The 26,337-nt window shown below is 47.4% G+C and overlaps 3 protein-coding genes across 3 annotated transcripts; 1 reads left to right on the forward strand and 2 right to left on the reverse strand.

Moving 5' to 3' along the window:
- Positions 1-395: 395 nt before the first annotated feature.
- LOC130406818 (uncharacterized) lies at positions 396-9,811 on the reverse strand. Its single transcript, XM_056612464.1, has 18 exons — positions 9,800-9,811; positions 9,592-9,656; positions 9,406-9,495; positions 9,131-9,255; positions 8,880-9,023; positions 8,434-8,481; positions 8,027-8,218; positions 7,590-7,686; positions 6,936-7,153; positions 6,153-6,306; positions 4,780-5,018; positions 4,320-4,440; positions 3,436-3,656; positions 2,645-2,762; positions 2,060-2,229; positions 1,775-1,875; positions 994-1,119; positions 396-551 (listed from the first exon to the last, which is right to left on the reverse strand). Exons 2-17 carry the CDS (start codon positions 9,653-9,655, stop codon positions 1,053-1,055), a joined length of 2,169 nt encoding a protein of 722 aa, XP_056468439.1. The 5' UTR covers position 9,656; positions 9,800-9,811; the 3' UTR covers positions 396-551; positions 994-1,052.
- A 1,918-nt stretch (positions 9,812-11,729) lies between these two features.
- Positions 11,730-12,539, forward strand: LOC130406831 (somatostatin-1-like). The gene is made up of 2 exons (XM_056612490.1): positions 11,730-11,928; positions 12,280-12,539. Exons 1-2 carry the CDS (start codon positions 11,809-11,811, stop codon positions 12,463-12,465), a joined length of 306 nt encoding a protein of 101 aa, XP_056468465.1. The 5' UTR covers positions 11,730-11,808; the 3' UTR covers positions 12,466-12,539.
- A 258-nt stretch (positions 12,540-12,797) lies between these two features.
- trip6 (thyroid hormone receptor interactor 6) lies at positions 12,798-24,371 on the reverse strand. The gene is made up of 11 exons (XM_056612492.1): positions 23,798-24,371; positions 19,844-20,088; positions 19,520-19,629; positions 19,295-19,408; positions 19,004-19,188; positions 18,520-18,904; positions 17,878-17,971; positions 17,266-17,435; positions 16,591-16,769; positions 15,344-15,464; positions 12,798-14,696 (listed from the first exon to the last, which is right to left on the reverse strand). The coding sequence occupies exons 2-11, from the start codon at positions 20,076-20,078 to the stop codon at positions 14,565-14,567; spliced, it is 1,725 nt and encodes a 574-aa protein (XP_056468467.1). The 5' UTR covers positions 20,079-20,088; positions 23,798-24,371; the 3' UTR covers positions 12,798-14,564.
- Positions 24,372-26,337: the final 1,966 nt, after the last annotated feature.

The raw sequence follows: 26,337 nt of genomic DNA on the forward strand, positions 1-26,337 counted from the left end.
ACCCTGGAAACACCCTGGTATTTATAATTCATCTATCGGGATGATTGTCATAAACCTGTTAAATAACCCTTTAGAAAATATACATTCCATATATTATGCCAACATTTGTGATTTAATTATTAATTCAATTCAATTTGTATAGCCCTTAATCACCATTACAGTCTCAAAGGGCTTAACAGGCCAAATATTTATGACCCCCCCCCCCCCCCCCCCCCTTTACCCAGGCCCCCACAAGGGCGAGAAAAAATGCAATGCAAGCTTAGTTCTCCATTTCATCTTGTTGTTATTGACGGGAGTGGTGGGATCTTTTCAGTTGGATACTTTTCAAGTCTATTTCACTATGGCTGGATTCTCCAAGTTGCATACCATAGCATTAAAGAAAAGCATTTGCTAATCAGAGAGTTTATTGATAGGTATATTTGCAGAGAAGGTGCCATTGGATAAAAAAAGAACACATCAACATTCGACGCAGGGATTCACTTATAAATGTCTGCATTCCAAGGTAGAGAATCAGTCCGTCTCCAGGATAGCCACGAGTGTCTGGTCATAACCTGGCGAGAAGGGGACAGAATCAGAGCCTTGCAACATGGCTGACGTCGGCACCGCATTCTCCATAGCAACACATGTAGTAATGTGTAGATGGAGGGATATCAGGGTGGTCAGTCCCATTGTATGCAGCGGGCATGCACAACAGTAAGCCGAAGGTCCGTCAAGTCGCTAAAGTCTATACTAGAGATAAAGCGAAGTCTCTGGAAGTCTACTTACTCTCCAAGTCATCTAGTCAGTCAATGCTACACATGAGGCCATTACATCTACTATAGAGAGTGTGCAACGGGAAGAATGAACGTTGAAACCCTCTCAACCCTCTTAACCATCAGTTCGACTGGCCCCTTCCCTCTTAGCTCTCGCGCTCGTCTTACCTCAAAGTGCGCCCCGTTCCTTCTACTACCCGAGTTACAAATCCTATTTTCATCGAATTGATTTGCTACATACTTGGCCGTGGCTGGAGGCCGTCCCTGCTGTGAAGTGAGGAGCTCAGGCCCAGAGTTGGGCTACACGTGCGGGGACGAAAAGAGGTTCCTGGAGTCGCTGGCCGGGTAGCGACACTGGAGGGTCAGCCTGGCACCGTCAGAGAGGAGGAGGAGGAGGAGATAGATAGTACTTTATTGTCATTGCACATGTTACAGAGCAACGAAAAGAGGAGGAGGAGGAAGAGGAGGAGGATCAGAACCGTTGATCTGTTGCTTGGAAGAATATTCTGAAGGTTTTCAACAATGATAATGCAATGATGTTCTGATTTAAAAATTGTATTTTTGATTTAAAACTTCGTCTTATTCTTACGTAGGATTTTTTTCTTCAGTAGGATTTTTTATTATTTCTTTATACAGAGTATGCATATATGTATGCATGTGTTTTAGTTGGTGGAGGGAAGGGATATACAGACTGTTCACAGTTTGTTGAATACCCATCCCAAATAAGAAGAAGAAGAAGAAGAAGAAGAAGAAGAAGAAGAAGAAGAAGAAGAAGAAGAAGAAGAAGAAGAAGAAGAAGAAGAAGAAGAAGAAGAAGAAGAAGAAGAAGAAGAAGAAGAAGAAGAAGAAGAAGAAGAAGAAGAAGAAGAAGAAGAAGAAGAAGAAGAAGAAGAAGAAGAAGAAGAAGAAGAAGAAGAAGAAGAAGAAGAAGAAGAAGAAGAAGAAGAAGAAGAAGAAGAAGAAGAAGAAGAAGGAGGAGGAGATGAAGGGCTACATGTGTGCTCCGTGGTGGGTGTACCCACCTGTACGGAGTATCTCTCTGTATCACCGGGTCCCCAACCAGAGGAAGAAACTCCTGATGATTTCTAACCTGGTTCTCATAAATGAGCAGATCACCTTCAGTCTGGGAGTAAACAAAGCAATATAAAGGCGTAATCAATCAATAAATCATAGATGATATCTCACACACACACACACACACACACACACACACACACACACACACACACACACACACACACACACACACACACACACACACACACACACACACACACACACACACACACACACACACACACACACACCGTCAGCGTCGTGCCACAGGCCCCTACGTCAAAGACGAACAGTGCCCGCGCGCTGTCCGTTTCCATGGGGACGCAGCTGGGATCCAACAGGGTGGTGCGGTTGGGCTGCACGGGGGGGGCGCTGTGGGTGGTGTCCACCACCGCCACCACCCGTCCCTCCGGCAGGCACGCTGTCAAAGCCCCGCCCACAAACAATCAGCAGTGGTCGTGATTGGGCAGTCACATGCATTGTTTCGCACTGACAACACCACTCAAACATGATAGCTCCTCCCTGTAGTCGCTGACATACAGAGAGGGACCGGAGAGGGAGAGACCACCTGTCGCGTGTCTTAGGCAAGATGACCTAGCCGGTACCAGCTCCTTAGCGACATGTTTCCCAACTCCCTGGACGTTGCTTTGGATGAACGCTTAAAAAGGGGAGCCGATAGCTGTACGATTATGGGATGTAAAAGAGTGCCGCCGCGTTGAACCGTGTGTGGGGAAACAAACGCGGCCTGTCGCGTCCACTCCGGGTCCGCGAGGAGATTCATGGGTAATGGCGGGTAGCTGCTCCACAACGACATGCAGCAGCCTGAGGGAACACACCTAGCAGCTCGCCGGGAGCGAAGGTGCACCTCTGGACGATCCGGTCCTCCTCCTCCCGGGACCCCAGGCCCACCACGGACAGCTGGGCCCGGACCCCCACGCGGCCCAGGGTGACCTCCTGCACGGGGGAGGAGGGGACACACACACACACACACACACACACACACACACACACACACACACACACACACACACACACACACACACACACACACACACACACACACACACACACACACACACACACACACACACACACTTTTCATAAGTAAACGTCTTTATCTGTGGTGTACTTTATGGTTTACTTTATTGTTAGGAAATGTCTTGTTTGTATCTGTTGTGCTGGTACATGTGAAGAATTTGACAATAAAGCTGACTTTGACAGATATGATGTATATATATGATGTATATAGATATATGATGTATACAGATATATGATGTCCAATCACACCTACAATATGAGGTGTGATTGGTAGGAATTTACAAATGACAAAAGAGGGACGAACAGCAGAAACAAACTTCTTTGTGTTTACTATAACTACGACCTACAATTAAGGACTCGGTTAAGCGGCCCTGGGAATTGTTGTCCAATGTTAATTGTGTGCTTCAGTTTTCCTCGGCCTCGTTTGTATTTGCCTCACGGATTTGGGAAACACCGTAGGGTTTTCCAAAATGAGGAAAACGTACCGGATCCTGAACCGGCTTGAACAGGTTTTTTTTAAATCATAACAATACAACGTGACCGTGGTGCCGCTGCGTCCCCCAGGGGCCCCGACCCCGTGGCTCCCCACCTCGAACACCATCCCGGGGCCGTGGAGGGGGATCTCCACGCTGAGGCTGTCCTCGTGGTCCTCCAGACGGAACCGCCCCATCCGGGCCAGCTCCATGTCCAGCCGCCGGCCCCCCAGGTACAGCTCCCACTGGAGGTGGTCCGGGCCCCGGGCCCCGTAGTGCAGCCGCACCAGCAGGCTCCGCTCCAAGCAGCGGGCCTCCAGACGCAGACGGCCCCCCTCTGACCCCCCCCCGGAGGGGGTGGGATAGGGAGAAGGGGGTGGCGTCACCTCACCGTTCCTCAGTGTGTGGCGGCTCATGTTTTAGTTTCATATGCTGTGTCTTATCCATCCAGAACAACATCACTGGGATGCGTTTGTTTACAGGGCTAGTGCTGAAATGAACATCTGATTCAAGATTCTAATAAAAATGACAAACGTATATGTCCTGTAGATTCACAAAGGCCAACATGGCTGCTCCTACCCGGTTCACACGAACAAAGCCAGCTCCTTTCAGAAATCACGCTGGGTTGTGATGGCCACTTTAGAGAAAACCTCATACATTGAAGGCTGGCAACTATTTGAGGTTGGCAGTCCGCCGTAGCTTTCTTCTAAATCTTAAACACATTGCATTGTTTTTTAAATTGTAACTTTGCCTCTGTTTTCTTTGACTCATCTATTTGCTTTTATTATTTAATTTTATCGTATGACAATGTTTCTATGTGAAGCACTTTGAGTCTGCCTTGTGTATGAAAAGTGCGATATAAATAAAGTTGCCTTGCCTAAATGGTTGAGTACTGCAGCGCTCCCATCAGGCTCCCACTGACCACCACCGATGGCGGTAGCGGTCGGCCTCAGAGTGCGCTCACATGTCATGTTGATGAGAGTGGGAATCACTGGCTCACCGTGGGAGTCTGGAGCGCTGCTCTCCAAGGTGGCGGGATAGGGGAATACCTCACCGCCGGGGGAAACCCGGAGGTCAAAGGTCACCGTGAGGCTGCGTGTCCGGTGGCCGGCCGCTCTATGCTGGCATGGATGGGAGGAGAAAACACACACACACACACACACACACACTAAAGCAGGAATTGAGTAGTTATTTTGAGCACAAACACTTTATCATCCAATAAATGCTAATATGGATGACATAACTGATATCTGACAAATACTTTGGCCTTGATGAGAGATTGTGCATTTATTGAGCATATACACGTGTGTGTGTGTGTGTGTGTGTGTGTGTGTGTGTGTGTGTGTGTGTGTGTGTGTGTGTGTGTGTGTGTGTGTGTGTGTGTGTGTGTGTGTGTGTGTGTGTGTGTGTGTGTGTGTGTGTGTGTGTGTGTGTGTGTGTGTGTGGTCTTCCCCCCTCACCTCTTCGATCACGGCGGCGTGCGAGAGCGGGACCTGTAGCTGGTAGGAGTGGCTCCCGTTGCCGTGGTCGACCCTAGACACCTCGTGGCCCCCGGTGGTCCGGCTCCAGAGCACCTTCCCTCCGCCGCCGCCGCCGCCACCGCCGCCGCCGCCGCCACGCACTTTGACCCGGTCGAGGGACACGTCAGACGGGAAGCTCCCCAGGGTGACGTCAAAGACCCCCTCAGACGCCACCGTGTCTGTGGAGAGAGAGAGGGTGAGAGACAGAGAGCGAGGGAGAGAGAGAGGGCGAGAGACAGAGGGGGGGGGAGAGAGAGAGAGGGCGAGAGACAGAGGGCGAGGAGGGAGAGAGAGGGCGAGAGACAGAGGGGGGGGAGAGAGAGAGGGCGAGAGACAGAGGGCGAGGAGGGAGAGAGAGGGCGAGAGACAGAGGGGGGGGGAGAGAGAGAGGGCGAGAGACAGAGGGCGAGGAGGGAGAGAGAGGGCGAGAGACAGAGGGTGAGAGAGCGGGTGAGAGACAAAGGGCGAGGGAGAGGGCGAGAAAGAGGGTGAGAGACAGAGGGGGGGGAGAGGGCGAGAGAGAGGGTGAGAGACAGAGGGGGGGGAGAGAGAAAGGGCGAGAGACAGAGGGTGAGGGAGAGAGAGGGCGAGAGATTGAGGGCGAGGGTGAGAGAGAGGGCGAGAGACAGAGGGCGAGGGAGAGAGAGAGGGCGAGAGACAGAGGGCGAGGGAGAGAGAGGGCAAGAGACAGAGGGCGAGGGAGAGAGAGAGGGTGAGAGACAGAGGGGGCGAGAGAGAAAGGGCGAGAGACAGAGGGCGAGGGAGAGAGAGGGCGAGAGACAGAGGGCGAGAGAGACGCAAGAGAACCAAGTCACAAAGATTTCTCTTTCCAGTTTGTTGATGTTCTCCTCAGAATTAAGTTATGAATTAAAGTAGTATTCAAAATAAATATATTTGTATCGATCCTCGATAATAAATGCCACCATTGTCCAGGAGAGGGGGTAAAGAGGTCCTTACGACTAAAAGGTCACTATACTCTCAACAAAAATGCACTTAGAGGGGTGAAGTTATGCCGCCAGGTGTGAGTGTGATTAGCCGTTACAAGCCGCTTGAAAATCAGCCTTCCGAAGGCTGAAGTTCACAAAAAAAACCTCAAGGCTCAGTTATGGTTCCACGTTGACGCAATGTAATGACCAAGGACCAATCACAGCCCTTGCGGCTGCCTCGCCTCGACGCAAGGTTACAATTTTTCCTTCACGCCTTTGCGGTGGACGCAAGGAGGGTCTGAGAGGACGTCGGGGGTCCGTAAACCCCCCACGCGCTGCGTCGAAGTGGAACCCTGACTGAGCCTTCAGGCGGTCAGGTGGGCTCACTGTGGCTGAGCAGAGGGGCCCGCGGCATGAAGGGGGCCCTCAGGAGCCGGAGGGATCGGTGCTGGGTGAGGGGCCAACGCTCGTCCCCCCACTGGCGCAGGAAGAACAGCTGGAGCCCCGCTCGCTGACCGTAGCGGCCCTCCACCACCGCGCTCTGCAACACACCACCATGCATCCCATAATGCACGAGGCCCTTGTGAAGGGGACCGTCCATGAAGCGAAAGAGGCTTTGATTAGGGAACAAAACGAGGAAGCAGACAACATGGGAGTTCTTCACCTTCTCCGTCACTCTCTTATCGGGGTGCATTGTCATTTTATATGTCCTCATTTTTCCCCCAAGGAGAAAATGTAACACAAACTATCCAGCCCCCCCCACTCCCAACCCAGCTGAGATTCATAAAGTCTTCTGAACCGGATCACAAAGAGAAGACCCAGCAAAGACCGAGAGAGGTATAGCCATTCTGAAAGGTGACATAGATATCATACCACCAGGTGTGAGGGTGGTAAAATGTTACAAGCCGTTTTGAAAATCAGCCTCTTCTGACATCACAAGTGGGCATGTCCACCTAGATGTGTGCTGGATAGATCAGTCTACCAGCCTACCCAGTGAGCCTACACGTTGCTCATCTATCCGTCACACATCTAGGTGGACCCGCCCACTTGTGATGTCAGCTAGCTCACAGCTAGTGGTACAATGGGGGACCTTTAAGAGGGAGGACCCCCTGCTGGGTCTGCGAAGCCCCGTTCAGGACGTCCCTGTGCTCTCTGGGGGTCCCTCCGTACCGTGACGTCCACCCCCGGGGAGGCGAGGGGGACCCGGAGCTCCAGCCGCCCGTCGGACAGACGGACGCGGTACCCCCTCTCCTGGGCCTCGACCGCGCTCACCATCAGGGGCCCCACCCCCAGCCTCGAGGGCCCCTCCCGGAGCCGGCCCCGGGTCAGCTGGGGGACGGCGTGGGGGTCCGCCCACAGCAGGTCAGGACCGTCCACTACGGCCTGGTCTGAGAGACAGACAGACAGACAGACAGACAGACAGACAGACAGACAGACAGACAGACAGACAGACAGACAGACATCTTAATTCCAGCCAGCGCTGTGAGATCATATCACCGTACAACATTTGTGATCGATGCATATATATTTTTTTATTGAAATATATAACTTTCATTTTGAGCAGATCTTTGTTATATTCTGTGGGGGGTTGTGTTAAGCTTGTGTCTAGTTTTTCTAATTGCTGTACTGTGCTCGACGGTTTCAGAAGAAAACAATATTGACACGTTTGTTAGTATTACTTGAATGTAAAAATTTCAATAGTTTTTAATGGTTTGCTGGGAACGTTTTTTATCGATTAAATTGTTATACTTTTATCCTTTATCATTTATATATTTATTATTAGGTCATTTCACATTTATAAGTTCTAATTTGAGTGAACCTCACTCTTGTTGCAGGCGGCGACGGTGCTGACGGCCATCGGGACCCCCTGGACTGAGAGGAGGACGGAGGCGCTCATCACCTCCATGTCCAATCCCTGCTCCTAAAACACCAGGGAACAAAACCACGAGGGTAAAACGTCAATTTAAGGTGCATGATATTAAATACCAACATCCCAGGGTCCTCCAAATCTCTCCCAGTAAATAATAATAAGTTAATTAATAATAACCATTTTCTAGGATCACTGAAAAATACATTATCCACTCCACCATTTGGATTTAATGACACTTTGTTGTTATTTTTTTTTACCACAACTTCTCTCCAACCAAGAGAAACGAAAGACAATAGCGACTGCCGCCAATACCATTTAAATCCAACCATTTAGCATTGAAATACTACTTAAAAACAGCGAAACTCTCTGCTGGCGACACCGTGCATTGCACCTTGACGGTGTACGACAGAGGAGAGGAGTACGCCGCGCGGAGCAGCAGCCGGGGCCCGGCGTGGGAGACGAGGTAGCCCAGGTCGGAGGCCTCCCTCCATGACATGACGGGCTCTAGGCTGGCCTCCCCTTCGTCCTCCCCTGTTGCGGACTGCCGGTGTATCCGGACCCCCGACTCCAACACCGTATTGTCCTGCTCAGAAGAGTCCGGTGGACGGTTGTGTCAAGGGAAATCCTATTTGTTGTTTTTTTTTAACGGTAAAATAGCTACTTGGAGGGTGCTTGTGGCTCTTCTGTTGCCATTGCAACCCCAACTCAATACATTTACATTTGTTGTTATTTTTATACTTGCAAATAAATAAATAAATAAATATATATTAGTATGGGTTTGAATGGCCAGTAGCTCACCGGCTGAGCTTTGAAGGAAGCATGAAGCACGGGGAGTTGGACAGACACCTGACAAGACACAGACACAGACACAGACACAGACACAGACACAGACACAGACACAGACACAGACACAGACACAGACACAGACACAGACACAGACACAGACAGACTTAAAATCGCTGGCAATATCAATTGAAAATGACAATTCTCTAATCTCTACTGTCATTTCAATAATTACACAAAAAAAGTGTTTTGTAGTGTGGTGTCTTTCTCAAGAGGAAGGCTTACATTGTAAATGACCCTATTTGTTTTTAAACTGGCAAACTCATTGTCCCTTTAAAATGTTGCTGTTGTACAGTTGGTTAAGCCAAGCAACAATCTGTCCCTGTAGCAATCACCCACCATCTTTTTTAAAGCCATCCAATAATAATAGATAACTCGAAACAAGAGGGCTGTGTATTCACCTCCATGTAGTTCTCCTCACACACTATCTCCCTGGCGCCCCACGGCCACTGGAGGGCGCAGTAGAGGCGGAATGGAAAAGCTGTGGCAGTCCCGTTGGCCCAGCGATTCCAAAACCACATATTCAAACTGTACTCTGTGTCATTCTGCAACAGAGGAAATCATTAATATGTAGGGGGGGGGGGGGGAGAACACGTATGTGAAAGGGATGATGCCAAAATTGCATCAAATTGATAACATGTGTACGTTCAACCTGACTTAGGACGTTGCAGGCAAGAAAGGATGCCCGGAACACCAGGTCGCCACGGTGGTTCAGGAAGGCCGTGTAGCCGCATTTGGCCGCCTCTCGAGCGGATGGGATGTGGACCACACTCCGGTCTGGTTAATGTAATGCATGTTAACGGAAAGGTAATGCATCGTTTAATAACTAATCAAACAAATTTAACACGATCAAAACAATAAGGGATATATGCTACATAAACATCATTCGTTTTATAAATTGAATGATTTGTTAAACATCAGTGTTACCTTCAAAATTGAAACCGAACTTCTCAGCGAGGAAGGTTGACTTTATTGTAACCCAGAAGTGACGTTCGTGGCAATGCGTCCAAAAGTCCCCTAATCATTCGAGAAAATTTTTTGAGAACAATGTGCGTAAAGCCCTTCACAGTCTGATCTAAACTAAGTGATAGTGGAGAATGAGCTATATGTTACCTGCCAGGACCGATGTCTCCAAGCATACTGCGAGGAGGAGCAAGGGGAAACATTTCCAAGTCATCCTACATTAAAGACGCGGAGTAATCAGTAGGAGAACCTACGGAGGATCTCGAAATAAATGTGTAATTGTATAAAAAAATAAATACATATTTATTCGACACTATGTTTTTACGACGTGGCCTGTAGGATTTGTTTACATGGATACCTTGTGTTATTTACTCGCCAGATGCATTTATGACTTGAAATCCGCACCTGATTGGAGTTCTTTATAGGGAGCATGCTCGCAGTAGACCAATGAGAGCCCGCGACACTTTGAATCGTAATTAAAGTAAATTTTTTAATGTGAGTCCTATGGAAGCATTCAATTCGTATAAATAAGTATCAGTTTTACAATCAAAATCCTTATTGGTCATTATAACGTTCACATTCCTTGCTTCCCTTCTTTCCTCGATTATGGAAGCAAGTGACTGCCAAATGTTTGAATTTTAAAAGCTGCTGAATTTTGAATCGGTAAATATAAACACCTTTGAATTCATAACATTAGAAATATTGCACTTTGAAGACAAGGACAGCTTGTCCAACTTGACATTGTGTATCTGACTCAGAGAATATTTGAAATCGTGTTTGTGAAATCATACAACTTGAAATTAGAAATTTCAATTTCAAACAGGCTTGTTTTCCAGGTATAAGATTTAAATGTTATAAACTCAAAGGTGATTACATATCCATACAAATTGCAACATAATGGCAGTGATTTGCGCCCCCCCCCCCCCCTCCTTCCTGCCCGGTGGGGGGCTGGACCACAGCGGGGGGCCCGTCGCAATGACATTATCTTCTGCGTGGTAAATGTTACCAAGTCACTAGAGGTTCATCGGGACTCAGATGAGTAATAGAGGATCCAATCTGCAAAATATGAAAACGGCACCGATAATAATGTATTATAATCATAATTAATGGTACATAGGAGAAGGCTATGGTAAGGTAATTTGAAAGTTACGAATTACCTAACAATACGTGTTGTTTTATGTTGTATAACACACACAAAGACACACACACACACACACACACACACACACACACACACACACACACACACACACACACACACACACACACACACACTTAGGATTTGCTTTGGGAAATGTATAACCTTTTTTAATACCTTAAACACTTCCTTTGTCTTTATTTTCAGCCGACAGGTGTGGGAGTCATTCCTTTCACTTACACTCCCCCACTGTTGGAATGGGCCAACTGTTTGGCGGGGGTCCTACACACAAACACACACACGTATGCACGCACACGCACGTGCACCATCAAATACACACACAAACAAACACCCACTTGCACACTCAAACACACACACACACACACACACACACACACACACACACACACACACACACACAGACATGCCCACATACACGCAAACAAACATAACTGCACACACACACACACACACACACACACACACACACACACACACACACACACACACACACACACACACACACACCGCCTCATTAACATTTGAGTCACTTTGTGTCATTAGCAACGGCGCACAGCATGTGAGCATCACACTGTTTCCTTGACACGTATACAAAACTGTTAAAGATCGCTAATCACGACTGACACACCGAAAGGGTATATTATTAGAATCACATGTGTCATCTCGTTCAACAAAATAACTAAAGAAAACACAAACTTAACAAATGAATCAACAAGTACGCATCAGACACAATCACCATTAAAAGTTATTGTTCGTTCACTGTATCAATGATAGCATGGTTATTATATGGGGGCACGCTGGTCTTAATTATAAGACAGCAGGGGGTGGGTAAGGTTGAGGTGGGCCCAACGCAAGATCGAGGACAAGGTGCTGACCTTCTCCCCCCCCCCCTCCCCCCCACACACACGCACGCACACACATCTTTTCCCCTTCTCCGAGTCATTCCTCTCTCCACCAATCACGTCGTCCGCTGGGTCGGGGTATGACGGGGGATAGGGTCGGGGCGGTGGGGGGGAGGCCTTGAAGTATAGGGTGGCTACTCAATTCATCGTTTTGTTGTCAAATCTCGTTGGTGACCGAGACTGCGACGGAGAAACCTTGTTTGACGGACAGAGTGGGGAGGGAAATCTACAGACGCGCCACATTTTCCCTTCTTCGGTTTGAGCTCTCAGGCCTTTTGATTTGAACAAGGAGTTTAAAAAACTAAAATGACCTTGACCCAACTGTGCTACGTGTGCCTCGCGGTGCTGCTTGGATCCCTCGCGCTTTCCCGAGTGGACGGCGCTCCCCAGTCGGAGCGACTCGGAGAATACCTGGAGACGGAGGAGGTGAGTTCGGAAGAATTCGATCAATAATTGCATTTTTTTTGCATTTTTCAATATTTAATAGTGTGTTTAATTGTGTAGAAAATATTTTATTTTCTAAAAGATTTGCTTTACTTGCTGTGGGCCGGAAAATTGATTCTCTTAATTTTCCTGAAGTCTGTTGAATGGATTGGTTTTGTTATTTCATTTTTTACCAAGCTTTACATATAGCGATATAAATGTTTGTGTTGGGTCCAATTGTTTTGTAGGCTAAATGTATATTTGCACTATACCAGAATCTATAGGCCAACTCACTCAATCTGAACCATATTTACCAGGCATTTCGCTTTAACATAGTTTTATCTTCTTTAAAAGGACCTTGCTCGAATGCTCTTACTGGACTATCTGGCTGAAATGGCCCCTGCCCGCACCAACGAGGTACTACCCGAGGAGGAGGTGTCGGGGATCAGGGAAGTGATGCGGCGCCACCTGGCCCTTTCCCAAAGGGAGCGCAAGGCAGGCTGCCGGAACTTCTTTTGGAAGACGTTTACATCTTGTTAGTGCTTTAGACATATTATACATGATACAGAATTTATTATTGTGGCGTCTTTTTAATACATATTTAATTTACAATTACTAAAGTCTGTTATTCCTTTTTTTTTTCAAGCAATGTTACTGTTTAGTTTGAGATGGAAATTATACTTAATTTATTATTTTAATTGACTAGACCAGTTTCACAACATGTAAAGAACAAGGATGCCGAGCCAGACCTCATTACCACTGGACACAGCTGTATTGGGTGGAGCAAAAAGATGCACTGTGTAAAAATGATTAAAACTGAACCTAAAGTATATAAACTAAAATTAAAACAAAAACACATTTTTAATAGGGTTTTCATTTTTTTTTTAATGAAGTACAATCTGCATGGGAGAAGCCACATCATATAGTCATATTGCTCTCATTTCATCAAACGGTTCCTATCGCAGCTTGTGTCGAACGTACAACCCCGTGCTTCGGTAGGCTACAAAACAGAAGCCTTCAGGTGGGTGATGTCACGGGGGTTTCGTTCATGTCGCGGCCGACTTCAGCAAAGCAGGATTCGCATTGGCAGCACAAACATAAACAACCACAAACCCAGCAGGTCGCGTTGATTTACTGACGTTGGCGTGTCTAGTGTGTTAACTCATCTCATCATGGCACTTTGACCTCGGATAAGAAAATAACCTCAATGAGTTTTGACAATGTATTGTAAAAAAAAAAAGACAAGCGAGTAAATCTAACAATGTGAATGAAGGGTAACGCATCAGAAAAACAAGGATGGCACAGAGCCAGAAGTCATTGAGGTAAGCTTTTGGAAAAGATTAGCCCTTGATGGCAGATAAACACAGGACACACAAAATAAAAATAAAAAATAAAAATAAGTGTCGGACGGAAAGACCGGGTAAACAGGAAAAAGCCAAACTAAATAAATACTGTAACACAAAGAACGAGCCAGAGGACCTGGCTTCGTTACATGGCCCTCAAAATAAGTTGTCTGACAACCCTGGTTTTCTTCTGCTTTTGGCAGTTGATTGAATTTGAACTTCATTGCACCTTCATATTCACGGTAACAGTCAAGTATAAAACAGTTTGTTTTTTTAAGTAACAACGAAAAAAATAAAATAATAATAATAATTGATTTCCGGACATCTAGAAATGTTGATTTGGCAGGAGGTCCCAAATGAAAGCCGTGCCTTGTTCTGTGTTGTACTAGCATACTAGCATCGGTTAGCGTTGAAACCAAACAATTATGTACAGTCACAGTTCACGTTGTATTTTATACTTTCTACGAGGTGGCATTTGGGGTCCTTCAACGCTCATAAGTACTTTTTCATTTTTGAATACATTAATTCCATTATTTTCATATTTCAAAGTAGTTCCCCTAAAATCCAATTGTCATCCATTTATTTATAGTGAACACAGTGGTACCACACGTGTTGAACATCATATTATCTACCATTATTCATATCCTATGACCTATGACCTATGGAGGGTACAGGTGTAGACCAGGAGCCATCTGAAGAGTAACCAAAGGCAAACATCATACAAAGTAACACCGTCGCCTTCTATGGTGAAACACCGTGGCATTCTGATTGGCCAAAGTCGGTGTCGCTGGACCCTCCTTTGAACCAATCCCAGTAACAAGCAAATGCAGTAGCCATTAGCCGTGTAGTACGCGGTGATTTGACGTTGCAAGTGGCTCCTGTGTTGGAGCCCTAGCTGCCTGCAGGTCAGGTTTTCTGAAGGTGACACTGAACCAAAGGGAATAAACGAGAAATAAAAAGAAAATAACAACGAAACTATAGGACGGTATTTTTTTAGTAAGGGACCCCGAGTCCGGCGGAAGCAAACAACAGAGTGTGGTTCACATGACGAGTCACGAGCGTGACCGTTGTGAACAGGAAACATCATTAGCGATTCTGTACCACTAGGGGGCACCAAAGAACCGAAGCCTCAAGTGTGGCCTCAGAAAAACGCGGTACATAGGGAGTACCATGATTTTGTATATATTTGTTATCGTAACTACCCCCAACTCGTTCAACCAGATCGGAATCTGCCATTATTTTGAAACTGCTTGAGAGTTGATGCCAGTGGAACCAACCGACGGCTCCCGCGGCGTGCTAGCAGTCGGTGGATATCTTGGCGGAGAGGTCCTGGATGCGGCGGGCGCTGCAGCTCTTGCACAGGATGTGACCGTCCAGCGGGTAGCACCCCCGGCCCTCCTCCTCGGAAGACAGCAGCAGGCCGCACTCCTGGATGGACACACGGACACACACACACACAGTTAACTCCTTCCCCCTCATGAATCCATTACAGCCATCCCTATCTTACCACCAGGTATAAAATAAAAAAATTAATTGATTACAAATCCGCCCGATAGTGCACTCCAGTCCAACCATATGTATCGAAGGATGGATGGATGAGCCACACCAGTGGGTACGGTCCACTGGCTGGGCTGGGCGGTGGATCTATCCATCAGTCCATTATGCATGGAGTTTTCTCATCCACATCAATCCTGGTAGTGGAACAGTGACCCTATTTTTAAAGCACCGTATTCAACCGTGTTCAAACGTGGTCCTTCACAACGCCTTCATCAGGTAAAGTCGAGTATGAGACTCACAAATCATTACCTATAAACTGTTATGTTTAACATAGGAGCATGTGGAATAACAGAAGGCCATCAAGTCTTGGCCTTAAAGGTGAAACATTATACGACCAGGTGTGAATGTGATTAGGCACTACAAGCCGTTTTGAAAGTCTGCCTCCTCTTTTGATGTCAGAAGGGGCTGATTTTCAAAACGTCCTTTAGCGGCTATTGAGACTCACACCTGGTGGTATGATGCGTCACCTTTAATGACAAACGCTTGCATGCGTGCGTACACGCGTGCGTGCCTCTCACCTCACAGACGTAACAGTTGACGTGGAAGCTGCGGTCCAGCGCTACGATGCGCACCGTCTCCTCCTGGCCCGGCTCGGGCATGATGGCCTGGCCACACACGGAGCAGCGCGGGGCAAACTTCCTGCTCCCCACACACACACACACACACACACACACACACACACACACACACACACACACACACACACACACACACACACACACACACACACACACACACACACACACACACACACACACACACACACACAGGATGGAGGGTATAAGCTAGAGTGCTCTTCAGTGGTTCCGTGTGTTTGAGTGCAGGGATATCCGAAAATTAAGAACAATCATAATATGATACAAATTTCCGTGTAAACCGACGATAGTTTTAGCTTTGGATTTAGAGCGGGCGGGGGGGGGGGGGGGGGGGGTATCTCACGCTTCTCCTCGAGCAAAGTATTTCCTTTTTTTGAATTTATTAGGATTTTAATGATATCTCCTGCAGGCTGGGGTAGAAGCAGAGTTCCTAGTCTAGGTGTTTCCGTCTGTTGTGGTGACTGACTAAGTGACATATTATGTTGCTTAAGTGATGCACGTAGGCAGCTCTCATTTACAATACAGTGGGACATTGGGTCACCCAGCAAATAAAAGAAAGAAAAGTGTCAAATAGTGGGACGAATGACAGTTCACGGATGAGGGGGATTAAATAAATCCCCTCCTGCTGAGAGTCTTCCACCAATCAGCACTGCAAGCCCCATCCCCAAGTTTCCTGAACCTTTTGAAAGTCCGTAAGGACGTATTTGGTGGTAAATTAATGTCCCCAGAACTTAACTTAGACTAATACAGCCACACTAACTTAGACTTATACTAACTTAGACTCATGCACCCACACTAACTTAGACTCATACACCCACACTAACTTAGACTCATACTAACTTAGACTCATACACCCACACTAACTTAGACTCATACTAACTTAGACTCATACACCCACACTAACTTCGACTCATACTAACTTAGACTCATACACCCACACTAACTTAGACTCATACTAACTTAGACTCATACACCCACACTAACTTAGACTCGTACTAACTTAGACTCATACACCCACACTAACTTAGACTCATACTAACTTAGACTCATACACCCACACTAACTTAGACTCATACTAACTTAGACTCATACACCCACACTAACATGAAGACTAACCCCACCAGGGGTGGGGTTAGTCTTCGTGTTAGTGTGGGTGTACGAGTGTGCACCTGTGGAAGTCCTCGATGCAGTGGATCTGGGAGGTGGCGTCCACGGTGAAGGGAACCCCATCCAGGCAGCAGTTGCACACCACGCAGGTGAAGCAGCGAGGGTGGTAGGCCTTGCCCATGGCCCGCAGGATGCGGTCCAGGATGGGCTTGGAGCACTTGGAGCAACGCTCCAGCGTACTCTAGTGTACAGACACGAGGAGAGAGAGAGAGAGAGGGAGAGAGACACAGGAGAGAATGGGTTTTTGCTTCCCGCTAAAACCCTGACCACGACTCGCTCACCACTTTTATACAGAGGGATGACCGACCCAAAGGACATTTTCGTCGCACATCGAACCTACGTCTTTTAAATGAAAACGTAGACGTTGAACATTTTCAATTGGCCACAGATGGCCACACATACTGAAAATGTGCCACTCAAATTAAGCTTGATTAACATTCTACACATTCGATTAGATATTGAGGAAATTGCACAGCAATTATTTTCTATCCTTCTTCTTTTCCATTTGCATTATCGTTATTGTCTTATCGGTTGTGTACGGTACATCAATTGTATTTATCACATTCACATCATTAGCATTTTCTTGGTGACGTGTTGCCAAGAAAATGCAACAACACAAAGACGACAAAGCAAGGAGCCAAACTAAGTCGGGGCCTGTGGCCGCAGCTCAAACTCACGATGTAGCAGCTCTCGCAGTAGCTCTTCTTGTCCAGGGCGTAGAAGGGCTTCCCCCGCAGGCGGGCGTGGCAGGTGATGCAGGTGAAGCACTCCACGTGGAACACCTGCTCCATGGCGATGCAGCCGCTGCCGTCGCCCAGCACGTTGTCCCCGCAGCGGGCGCAGCGGCCTGGGGACCCAGACGCACGCACAAGGTCACGCTTTGGAACACACGGTGCAGAAAACGGCATGCAACACAGCAGGCGGTGCTGTTATTATGCTTGGCGTGAAGCCGTTGTTGTCTAGAGCATCCACGTGGACTAAAAGGTGGGACAGTACCGAGGACGCCGCTGTCCTGAATGTGGTCAACACTGGTACTGCGCTTAGAAAAAGAGTCTGCTAGATGCCCTTAATATAAACATTTCAGTGAAAATTTGCAACAAAAAAAGGGTGTGGTCGTATAGAGGTAAAAAAGGGTTGTAGAATTTAATACAAAAAAAAGATGAGTTTGTTCCACTCAATATGTTTTTTTCTCCCCTTGGACTAACCTCCACGACAAAGTTGCGCTGTTTTTATGACAAAAAAAAGAAGAAAGCATCATTACGTGTCAATTGAAAGAACAAAGGCTGTACCAAAGTACTCCTCGACAGGGGGGTGGTTCATGTCGTACACCAGCTTCTTGGTGAGCCGGTCCAGCTCCTCTTCAGGTCTGGGTGTGGACGCCCCCTGGAGGCCACATGGGGAGACAGTGAGGACGGCCAGACACAGGGTAGATAGACACACAGGGTAGATAGACACACAGGGTAGATAGGTACACAGGGTACTGCTCAAACACATGGGTACGGTTGAAGACCAACTGGCCGGTCAGTCCATCAATGTGTGGGGAAAGTATGTAGCAAATCAATCTCGATTATTATTTAAAATGATCTGAAATACAGCTGGACTCGTTATCGTAACGCAGCGTGCAACCGCAGACAAAAAGAGGAACTTTGGTGAATGGTACAAACGGTACAAACAAAATGATAGTTGGGCCCTTCCTCAAACCTTATTCAACCAATCACTGCTTTGTTCTAGACTTCCCAATATGTCCCCGTGACTCGGTACATCTGAACCCAACACATGCTTCAGTTGTCCCGCGCCACACACCGCTTGTGCGACTCCGGCACTGAATCTCTTCCCTCATGCAAAAACCCCCTGCGTTGCCACGGTGAATGTAAATGAGGCCCTCAAGACACTCCCCCCCCCTCTCTGCTGCTGTGGCTCCGCCCTCTCACCTTGTTCGTCTGGTAGGCCGGCCCCTGGCCGCCCTCCGGCCCCCTCTGGGCGCCTCTGCCGCCCCCCTGGGGGCCTGGCTCCGCCCCGGGGTGGTGCATCTCCTGGCCCTGGGGGGCCCCGGCGTACCAGCCCCGCGGGGCCCCCCCCGGGGCCGGGGCCCCGTGCTGGTGCTGGTGCTGGCGGGGTGGCGGCGGCGGCGTGTGCGCCTGCTCCGCCTGCCGGCCCGTCTGGGAGTAGGTGACAGGCTGCGCCGTCTTCACCTGCACGCTGAAGCGGGGCCCGGTGGGGGTGGAGGCGGTGGAGTAGGACGCCGGCACCGGCTGGGGGTAGGGCTTGGGGCCCGCGCCGGAGGAGGAGGAGGACGAGGTGTAGTAGTCTTGCTGGGGGTGGTGCTGCTGCTGGAGGTGGGGGTGGTGGTGCTGCTGCTGGGGGTGGGGGCTGTGCTGGTGGGGGCTGGGCCCGTGGTGGTGCTGGGGGATGGACTGCTGGTGCTGGGGGTACTGGGGCTCGGCGGGGTAGGCCCGGCCCTGGTGGTACTGGTTCTGGGAGGGGTGGGGGGGGTAGCCCACGGAGGGCCGGCTCGGCAGTGGGGGCGGAGCCACGCTCTGGGGGGAGGGGCTGTAGCGGTCGGCCTGGGGGTGGGGGCTGTAGGGCACGTTGTCGTAGAGCTGCGCGGGGAGGGGGGGGAGAGAAGAGACATGGTCAGCCTGGGGGGTCTTACCGACTGCCTAGCTCCGCTCAGACCGCCCCCGGGGGGAGTGTCACCCGGCCCACCTGTGTGTTGGGGTCCGGCTGGTGGCTGTCCAGGTCGGCCAGCATGCTGGTCAGGGAGTCGATGTCGGCGTCGATGTTGGAGCGGTGGCCCATGGCGTTGTCATGGCTACGCTGCTGACAGAAACACATATAACTCAGACTTGAGATATTAACCTAAAGTCGGTTTTGTGAGAATAGATTTTCCCCCACAACGGCTGAAGCTTTCATTATTGCGCAGCCCCCTACCCTTGGCCCGTAGCCATCCATGTGGGGGCTCCAGCTGCGGTCTTCTTTCGGGCCGTGGGGGGGAGGAGGAGGGTAGTAGTGGTCACTGGATGAATGATGAGCAGCTCCCCCTGGTGGTTGGAGTGGGCATTACAAACAAGTACATTTTTTCGTTTGGGGGTTCTTTAAATATCAAATCTATTCCAACAGGATTAATGAATTAAAGGAGACATCGGTCATCATTATCATTACCACTTCATTCTCATAATTAACACCATAATCATCGTAAACACTTCATCATCCTCATCAGTGTCTGATTGATTGGGGCTGATCGCTCGGTCGTACCTGTGGGTCCAGTTGCCATGTATCTGGTGGCTACACCACCACCTCCACCTCCTCCTCCTCCACCGTCCCCGTTCTGCTCGTAGAGGTTGTACTTGGGCCGGGCCGGGTGGCCGGGGGGGCCCTTCTTGTTGGGGAGCCGGTAGATGTCGCCCCCTGCGGTGACGTGGGACATCGGGGGGCCGGTCTGCTCGGCGGGGTCCAGGGTCCTGGGCGGGAGCCAGGTGGGGCCGGACATGTCACCACTTCTGGAGGGAGACCAACACGGGCAGAGGGGGAGGCGTGAGGGGGTGGTTCTGGGGGGAGGGTTTGCAGACAGAAATCATCCGAGGTTTGTTCTTATGCAGAAGTCCCAGAGACTGGAATGAGAAGGAATCATAGGAATTTAATAATTGAATGAGGACCTGTTTTGACTGAAGGAAGCATGTCTGTAATGTGTGATGGGCTAAACACATTCAGGTCAGTGTAAAATTACAAGTCACTGGTACTGTTATTGTGCACGGTAATAAATATTAATTGGTTCATAGGAATCATTCATCGCCATGCGTCAATACGTCACAAGATCTCGGAAAGCATTTGTTTAAGGCAAAAATAAGTGGTATGGCTGCATTCTTATACATTGCCACCAATAATGACACTCTCCAATGGATTCCCTGCCACTACTTAAGGGGCCATCTGTATAGCCCTTTGTCACGCGTAACCAATGGAAACCAAGTGATGCTTCATTTATTATGTTTCCAATGGCAACACGTTGACTTAACAATGGGCTTCTGGTAGAAAGACAGGAAAACAGGCCCTACTCTAAAAAGGCAAGGGGACTTCCAGCACAGGCTTCGCCGTGCTCCTGAACACGAGTGTGAGTGTGCGTCTGTGTGTGTGCATGTGAAACCTCAACCAAGATCCATGGCATTGATATGGTCGGAAAACCGTAAAGAAACCATTAAGTGCAAACACACACACACACACACACATACACACACACACACACACACAGACACACACACAAACACAGGTGGTGTCCCCTGGCCTGTTTCTCAGCACAATAGTAATTGTTGTTCAGCTGTTTGTACTCATAGATTTCCAAATTAAGTCGAGGCAAAAACTAACAGAGGAAAACTTATGCAACAGCCAGGTGTCTAAATACACAGGGCCACCTGGCTCGCATAATGATATTATTGCACATCCTCCAAGGAATAAAGGAAATAATAATGCAAAGAAAATAAATAACCAAATAATGTACGAGAGCAGCTGAAAAATATATCAGCCGGCTGTTCTTTTTATTCTTAGCATTTATTTGAATATATGAGCTTCCAATGATGTTCATTGCTGCCATTAATATGCTATGTCTTTTGCTTGTTTTGTTTTTTTAAATCAAATTATTAGGGGTGGGTAAAAAAATCGATACGGCAATATATCGCGATACTTTGCTGGCCGATAAAATATCGATTTGTTCAACTCCAAATATCGATACTTTGTTGTTAAAGGGGTAGTTCGGAATTTTGGACATAGGGCCTGATTCCGAAGTGAGCATTGGTGTTCTATATCACTGGAGACAGTTTTAAACACATTTCATTCAGTCCTTCTAGTTGCAGAGTTCGCTCGTGCTAGGCTAGCTCACGTCAACGGGCAAAATATAACCAACCTTGCATTGCATTGCATTTTGAGGGAATTGCGGGGTCTCAGCAGCAGTGTTAATATTCCTGTACGTAGGCTACGGCAGCGGCGGACTGATACCTAGGTTACCTGCCGCTGTCATTGCTACAAACGCAGAGTACAGTGAACGAAGGAATTATGCAAGCGTATTCAATTAACAAGATATGGCCACGTTAAGAGGAGTTAGCGATGCATCTGCTTTTGAAGACGATTATGAGGAATGTGTTGTATCCAACGAACCGTACATGTACGAGCCGGTGTTTTGATGTCAAAGCCAGCAGCAACAAGCCACAGTTGAGTCCTTTCTGGATCTCGCACTGGAAATTGGTGGAAACTTTGTGGTGCCCATCTGTACCGTTTATTTCTACAATTTCTAAAAGCACACTGCACCACCATGTTGCCTAGTCGTTCAATTGCGCTTCTGTCCAACGCTTCTCTGTTTACGTTCTTCTGTCGTGATTCGGTTACAAACCTAACCAGCGCATAGTAGAATTCCGCTTCTGCTGAGAAAGTAGTCCCTCGATGATTCATGCGATGCAAGGTTAGTTTTATTTCTAACATTATTCTATCAACACAGACATTTCAATCTATAGTCTGGCGTTATAATTGATGTACCTCGGGTGTACTGTGGAGTGGGTAAGACTCAACCTCAACCGAGCCAGATGACGCTGCACAACATTTTGCCCTCCACCTCCCCTCGCGCACAGCGCATAACAGAGGCGATTGTGCACTTTATCTGTAAGGATGTACGCCCTTATAGCGTCGTTGATAATGCTGGATTCAGGTGGATGCTGCACACTTTAGAGCCACGTTACAAGATACCACAACGAGGGCACATGGTGGACACAGCTGTACCCGCGATGTTCATACTGTGAAAAACTACTGTGCACTTTATTTCAGTTTTCAGCTCAGTGTTTCAGCTGTAAGAAATAAAACAAATGTTTCATTCATTGAAATAAAAAATAGCTGTTATGAATGAAATGGTTTTGACTCAATTTGTCCTCTGATCAATATAATCTGAAATACATAAACTCTTTAAATCGCAATATCGTGATATGTATCGTATCGTGACCCAAGTATGGGGATACGTATCGTATCGTGAGGTTCATGCCAATACCCACCCCTACAAATTATTAATATGGTTCTGCAAATGGGTATTCTGAAAAAATTTGGTATTGCATATCAAATAATTTGTTGATAAAGGGATATTATCTTTCATTGGAGTGTTGGTCGGGTCTGGCATAGAGTACTAGTACAATTACATATTTATATAACTCCACTCACAGCTTGTACATAGGTTGGGCGTTAAATTGTAAGTGAAGCTCCGGTTTCAGTCGGAATTCAAACAAAATGTGTATAGGGTCTGAAAGTCGTTAGGAGTTGTATGCATACGACCCAGGACATTAGCACGGTTGTTGTGTATGATAGTTATAAATCAGTGTTATGCATGATGCATATATAAAGCGCCACCCACCGTGAAGTTATATTACATGTGTCCGAGAAGCATCAACCTCTTTCGGACCTCACTGTCAACAACCGCTGCCCAGAGAGCTCCACACATCCACACACCTCGCCGCCTGTGTCCATTTTTCGTAATGTAGAAGAGTATTGTAAAAGGCACTTCGACACGACAAAAACAACGCTCCTGCGCTCGGAGCACAGTAGAACGTACTGGTTGACGGAAACTGGAAAAAACATACGATTATACTCCAGTTTTCTATAATTACGGTCTTATTTCAATAAAAGTGTTCAAATGGCAAGATCCTATACAATATATATGACCAGATTTTAAACAAAAGCAACGATTTTGGGTTCACTGCCCCCAGTCAATGTTCACATATTGGAAAAAAACACCATTGGTATTATTATTGGAAAGATTAAGGAACAAAATCGCCGCGACTGCTACGCCACTGACACGATATAAACCCTTTTCCAAATCCGGGATGAGCACACACACCCAAATCCCAGGATTTCTGGGCCATGACATTAATCACAGCGGCTTTATCAGTCTGATGTATGTGGTTGGCGAGACAATGCCTGTGCATTGGCGAGGTTATGTTTTAACCGTTTCCTTCTTTCTATGAATGAGTAAAAAAAAAAAACGCTGACGGCTGCAACTCTTGAATCAAATTCCAAAGTTGCGTCCCCCGAATCCTCGCGATACCTGGTTTTGTTCCATTGTTACAAATACACGTATGAATACACAAATCATGTAAGGGTGTGTACGTCAATCCAAATCAATTGGAATTAAACAATGTTGCTGCGGAAAAGCTGAAATCAACAGTAATGCATCCGGATTCCTACCTTTTTACGTAGCCACTCTTCTGTCATTCAGTCTCATCTGCAAATAGATTATGTTCAAATCGGTGAGAGACGACTAGCAGCATAAAACACACAGCCTTTTCTATACGTAGGTCCAGCGAATTGGTCGATTTGCAACGTGAACGCAAACCATCGTGTGTCCAAAATGTATTTGGGTTCATGTGGATAGCATCTAGCATGTCTGTGGTGTGTATTTACGCGACCACAACACCGCATTGAGGATCTTGATAAGATATAATGACTGCTAAATGGCTACCATTAACTTTAATCACATGTTTGTTTACTTGTTAAGATAGCACTGCCTTGAACTGCGCCTCGTCTCCGGGGCTACTTTCATAGATGTAACGCAAAGAAGCAACGCCAAAGCCACCCGCTCTTTCGCTATGTTTGCACAAACACCACATTCACACTACCATTTTTATACATATATTTTTTTGCAATCGGAATATCAACAGAAGCGACTGCAAAAACAACTTTCTCCTATTTATGTTTCGTTTCGGTAACCTACTTTCTCGTGGATCCCGAGTTTGTCACACACTAACAGGCCTTCTGCAAACCACCAGTAGCAGTCGTCACCACATTCCAGCCCTGTGACGTAGCGGGCTGTGAGTGGTCACGGGCCGCGGCGCCGCTCGCGAGCCCATCTATCTTGCTGACCAGTAAAACAACACCATGGAATGCACTGAACCACAAGCTATTACAAAAAACTGTATATATTACATAATATATATGATTATATTAGTTATAGATGCTATATTTAGATTTGATATTTACATATATATAATTACATTATAATTTCCATTTCTTTTTAATTTACTTATCAAAAGCGACTTACAATAAGTGCATTAAATCATGAAGCTACAACCCATAAATGCAATTATCATGCAAGTACATACAATGAATCAAGTATGCTAACTGCTTCAAGGGCTACATGTTAGAAGCAAGAGATTTCTTTTTTCATTGGCCAAGCTGCAGTCTGAACAGATTACTTTTCAGTCTGCGAGGCAAAGATTTGTTGGGTTTCTGTCCTGATGCTGTCAGTGGAGAGCTTGTGCCAAACAATCAGGATTTTGCTGAGTGGCTTGCATGTAGTGAGGGAGAAGCATAGAGCGTAGTGGTGGACAGGCTGAAGTGCATGGTTTTACCATGTCCGGAGTCTTTTGCAGCACAGTAGGACCGAACCCGGGACTTGAACCAGATCCCAGTGGCCAACGGTAGCCACTGCAGGCTGTGGAGGAGTGATGTAAGTGTGGGAGAACTGGGGTGGCAGACCAGCCGGGCTGCTGCATTCTGGATGAGCTGCAGAGGAGGAAGGGCCCGTGCAGGCAGACCTGCCAGGAGGGAGTCGCAGTAATCCAGACGCAAGATGACCACAGCCTGGATCAAATGATGCATGGCCTTCTGGATGAGGAATGGACGGTTCCTCCTGATGTTGTTGAACATAAAAGTTGAAGGGCAGGTTCTCGCAGCGATGTTGACCTGTCGGAGGCACCCCCGAGGTTCCTTGGGGTCTGCGTCACCGGGCCCCACAGAGTAGTCAATATTGATGAACAGTTGGTGGCTTGGAGGATCCCCTCCCTGGAAGGAAGAGCAGCTCCGTCTTGTCCAGATGGAGCTGTGTTGGTGTGTCGATATCCACAGATGTCCCGCAGAGATGCTGGCGCCTGGGTGAATTAGTAGTGTGTCATCTGCATAGCTGTGGTAGGAAAAGCCATGTGAGTGAATGACAGAACCCAGTGACCTGGCCGACAGTGATAATAGGATGGGATCCAGGAAAGAACCCAGAGGGACACCAGGGTACATTTACATATATTAGCTATATAATAGATATTATAAAATCTAATATTACACAACATGTGTTTACAGATGTTGGGTCCCTGCCAGGGAAGCCATCCGCCTGGTCCTAATCAAGGAGGTCTTGGGTCATGTTCTGGAAGTATCCGGCCTAATCTAGTCCTGATACATCTATAAGATTAAAGGTGAAGTGTGTGGAAATGTGTTGCATCCAGGAGAGGCCTACATATCTACCTAGGGAAAGGGGTCCTCTTCCATGGGGTCGCCAAGTTGCAGCGCAATGTCTCTACAGTAGCTCAGAATGGACAAACGGCTATGTAGAGAAGGGTTTAGGGCTAAGAGTTCTGGGAAGGAGGGGGGGGGGGGGGCGTGTTATCCCCATGGCTACGACCCAATTATGATTCTTTTTTAGCACCGTCATTTTAAGTTATAGTCATTTTAAGAATGTCATTTATCAATCTATCTATCTTTCTGTCTGATAATCGATCAATCTATTCATCCATCTGTTTGTTTATCTCTCTTCACTGCCTGCCTGCCAACTACTGACCAAATAACTAACTGACCGATACCCGTAACTACCTACCTGACCTCATGAGATTCCAATCTGCCGTCAGTCAGTGTACACATACTTCTCTCTTCACTCCAGCTCTGTTTCTCTTCTGTGGACTCTAGTGACGGACCGGTCTTACATTATTTGAAGAATGATACTTTAATTGCATTATTTTATG

Source organism: Gadus chalcogrammus, chromosome 17 (assembly GCF_026213295.1).
Source record: "Gadus chalcogrammus isolate NIFS_2021 chromosome 17, NIFS_Gcha_1.0, whole genome shotgun sequence".
Classification (NCBI taxonomy): Eukaryota; Metazoa; Chordata; class Actinopteri; order Gadiformes; family Gadidae; genus Gadus; species Gadus chalcogrammus.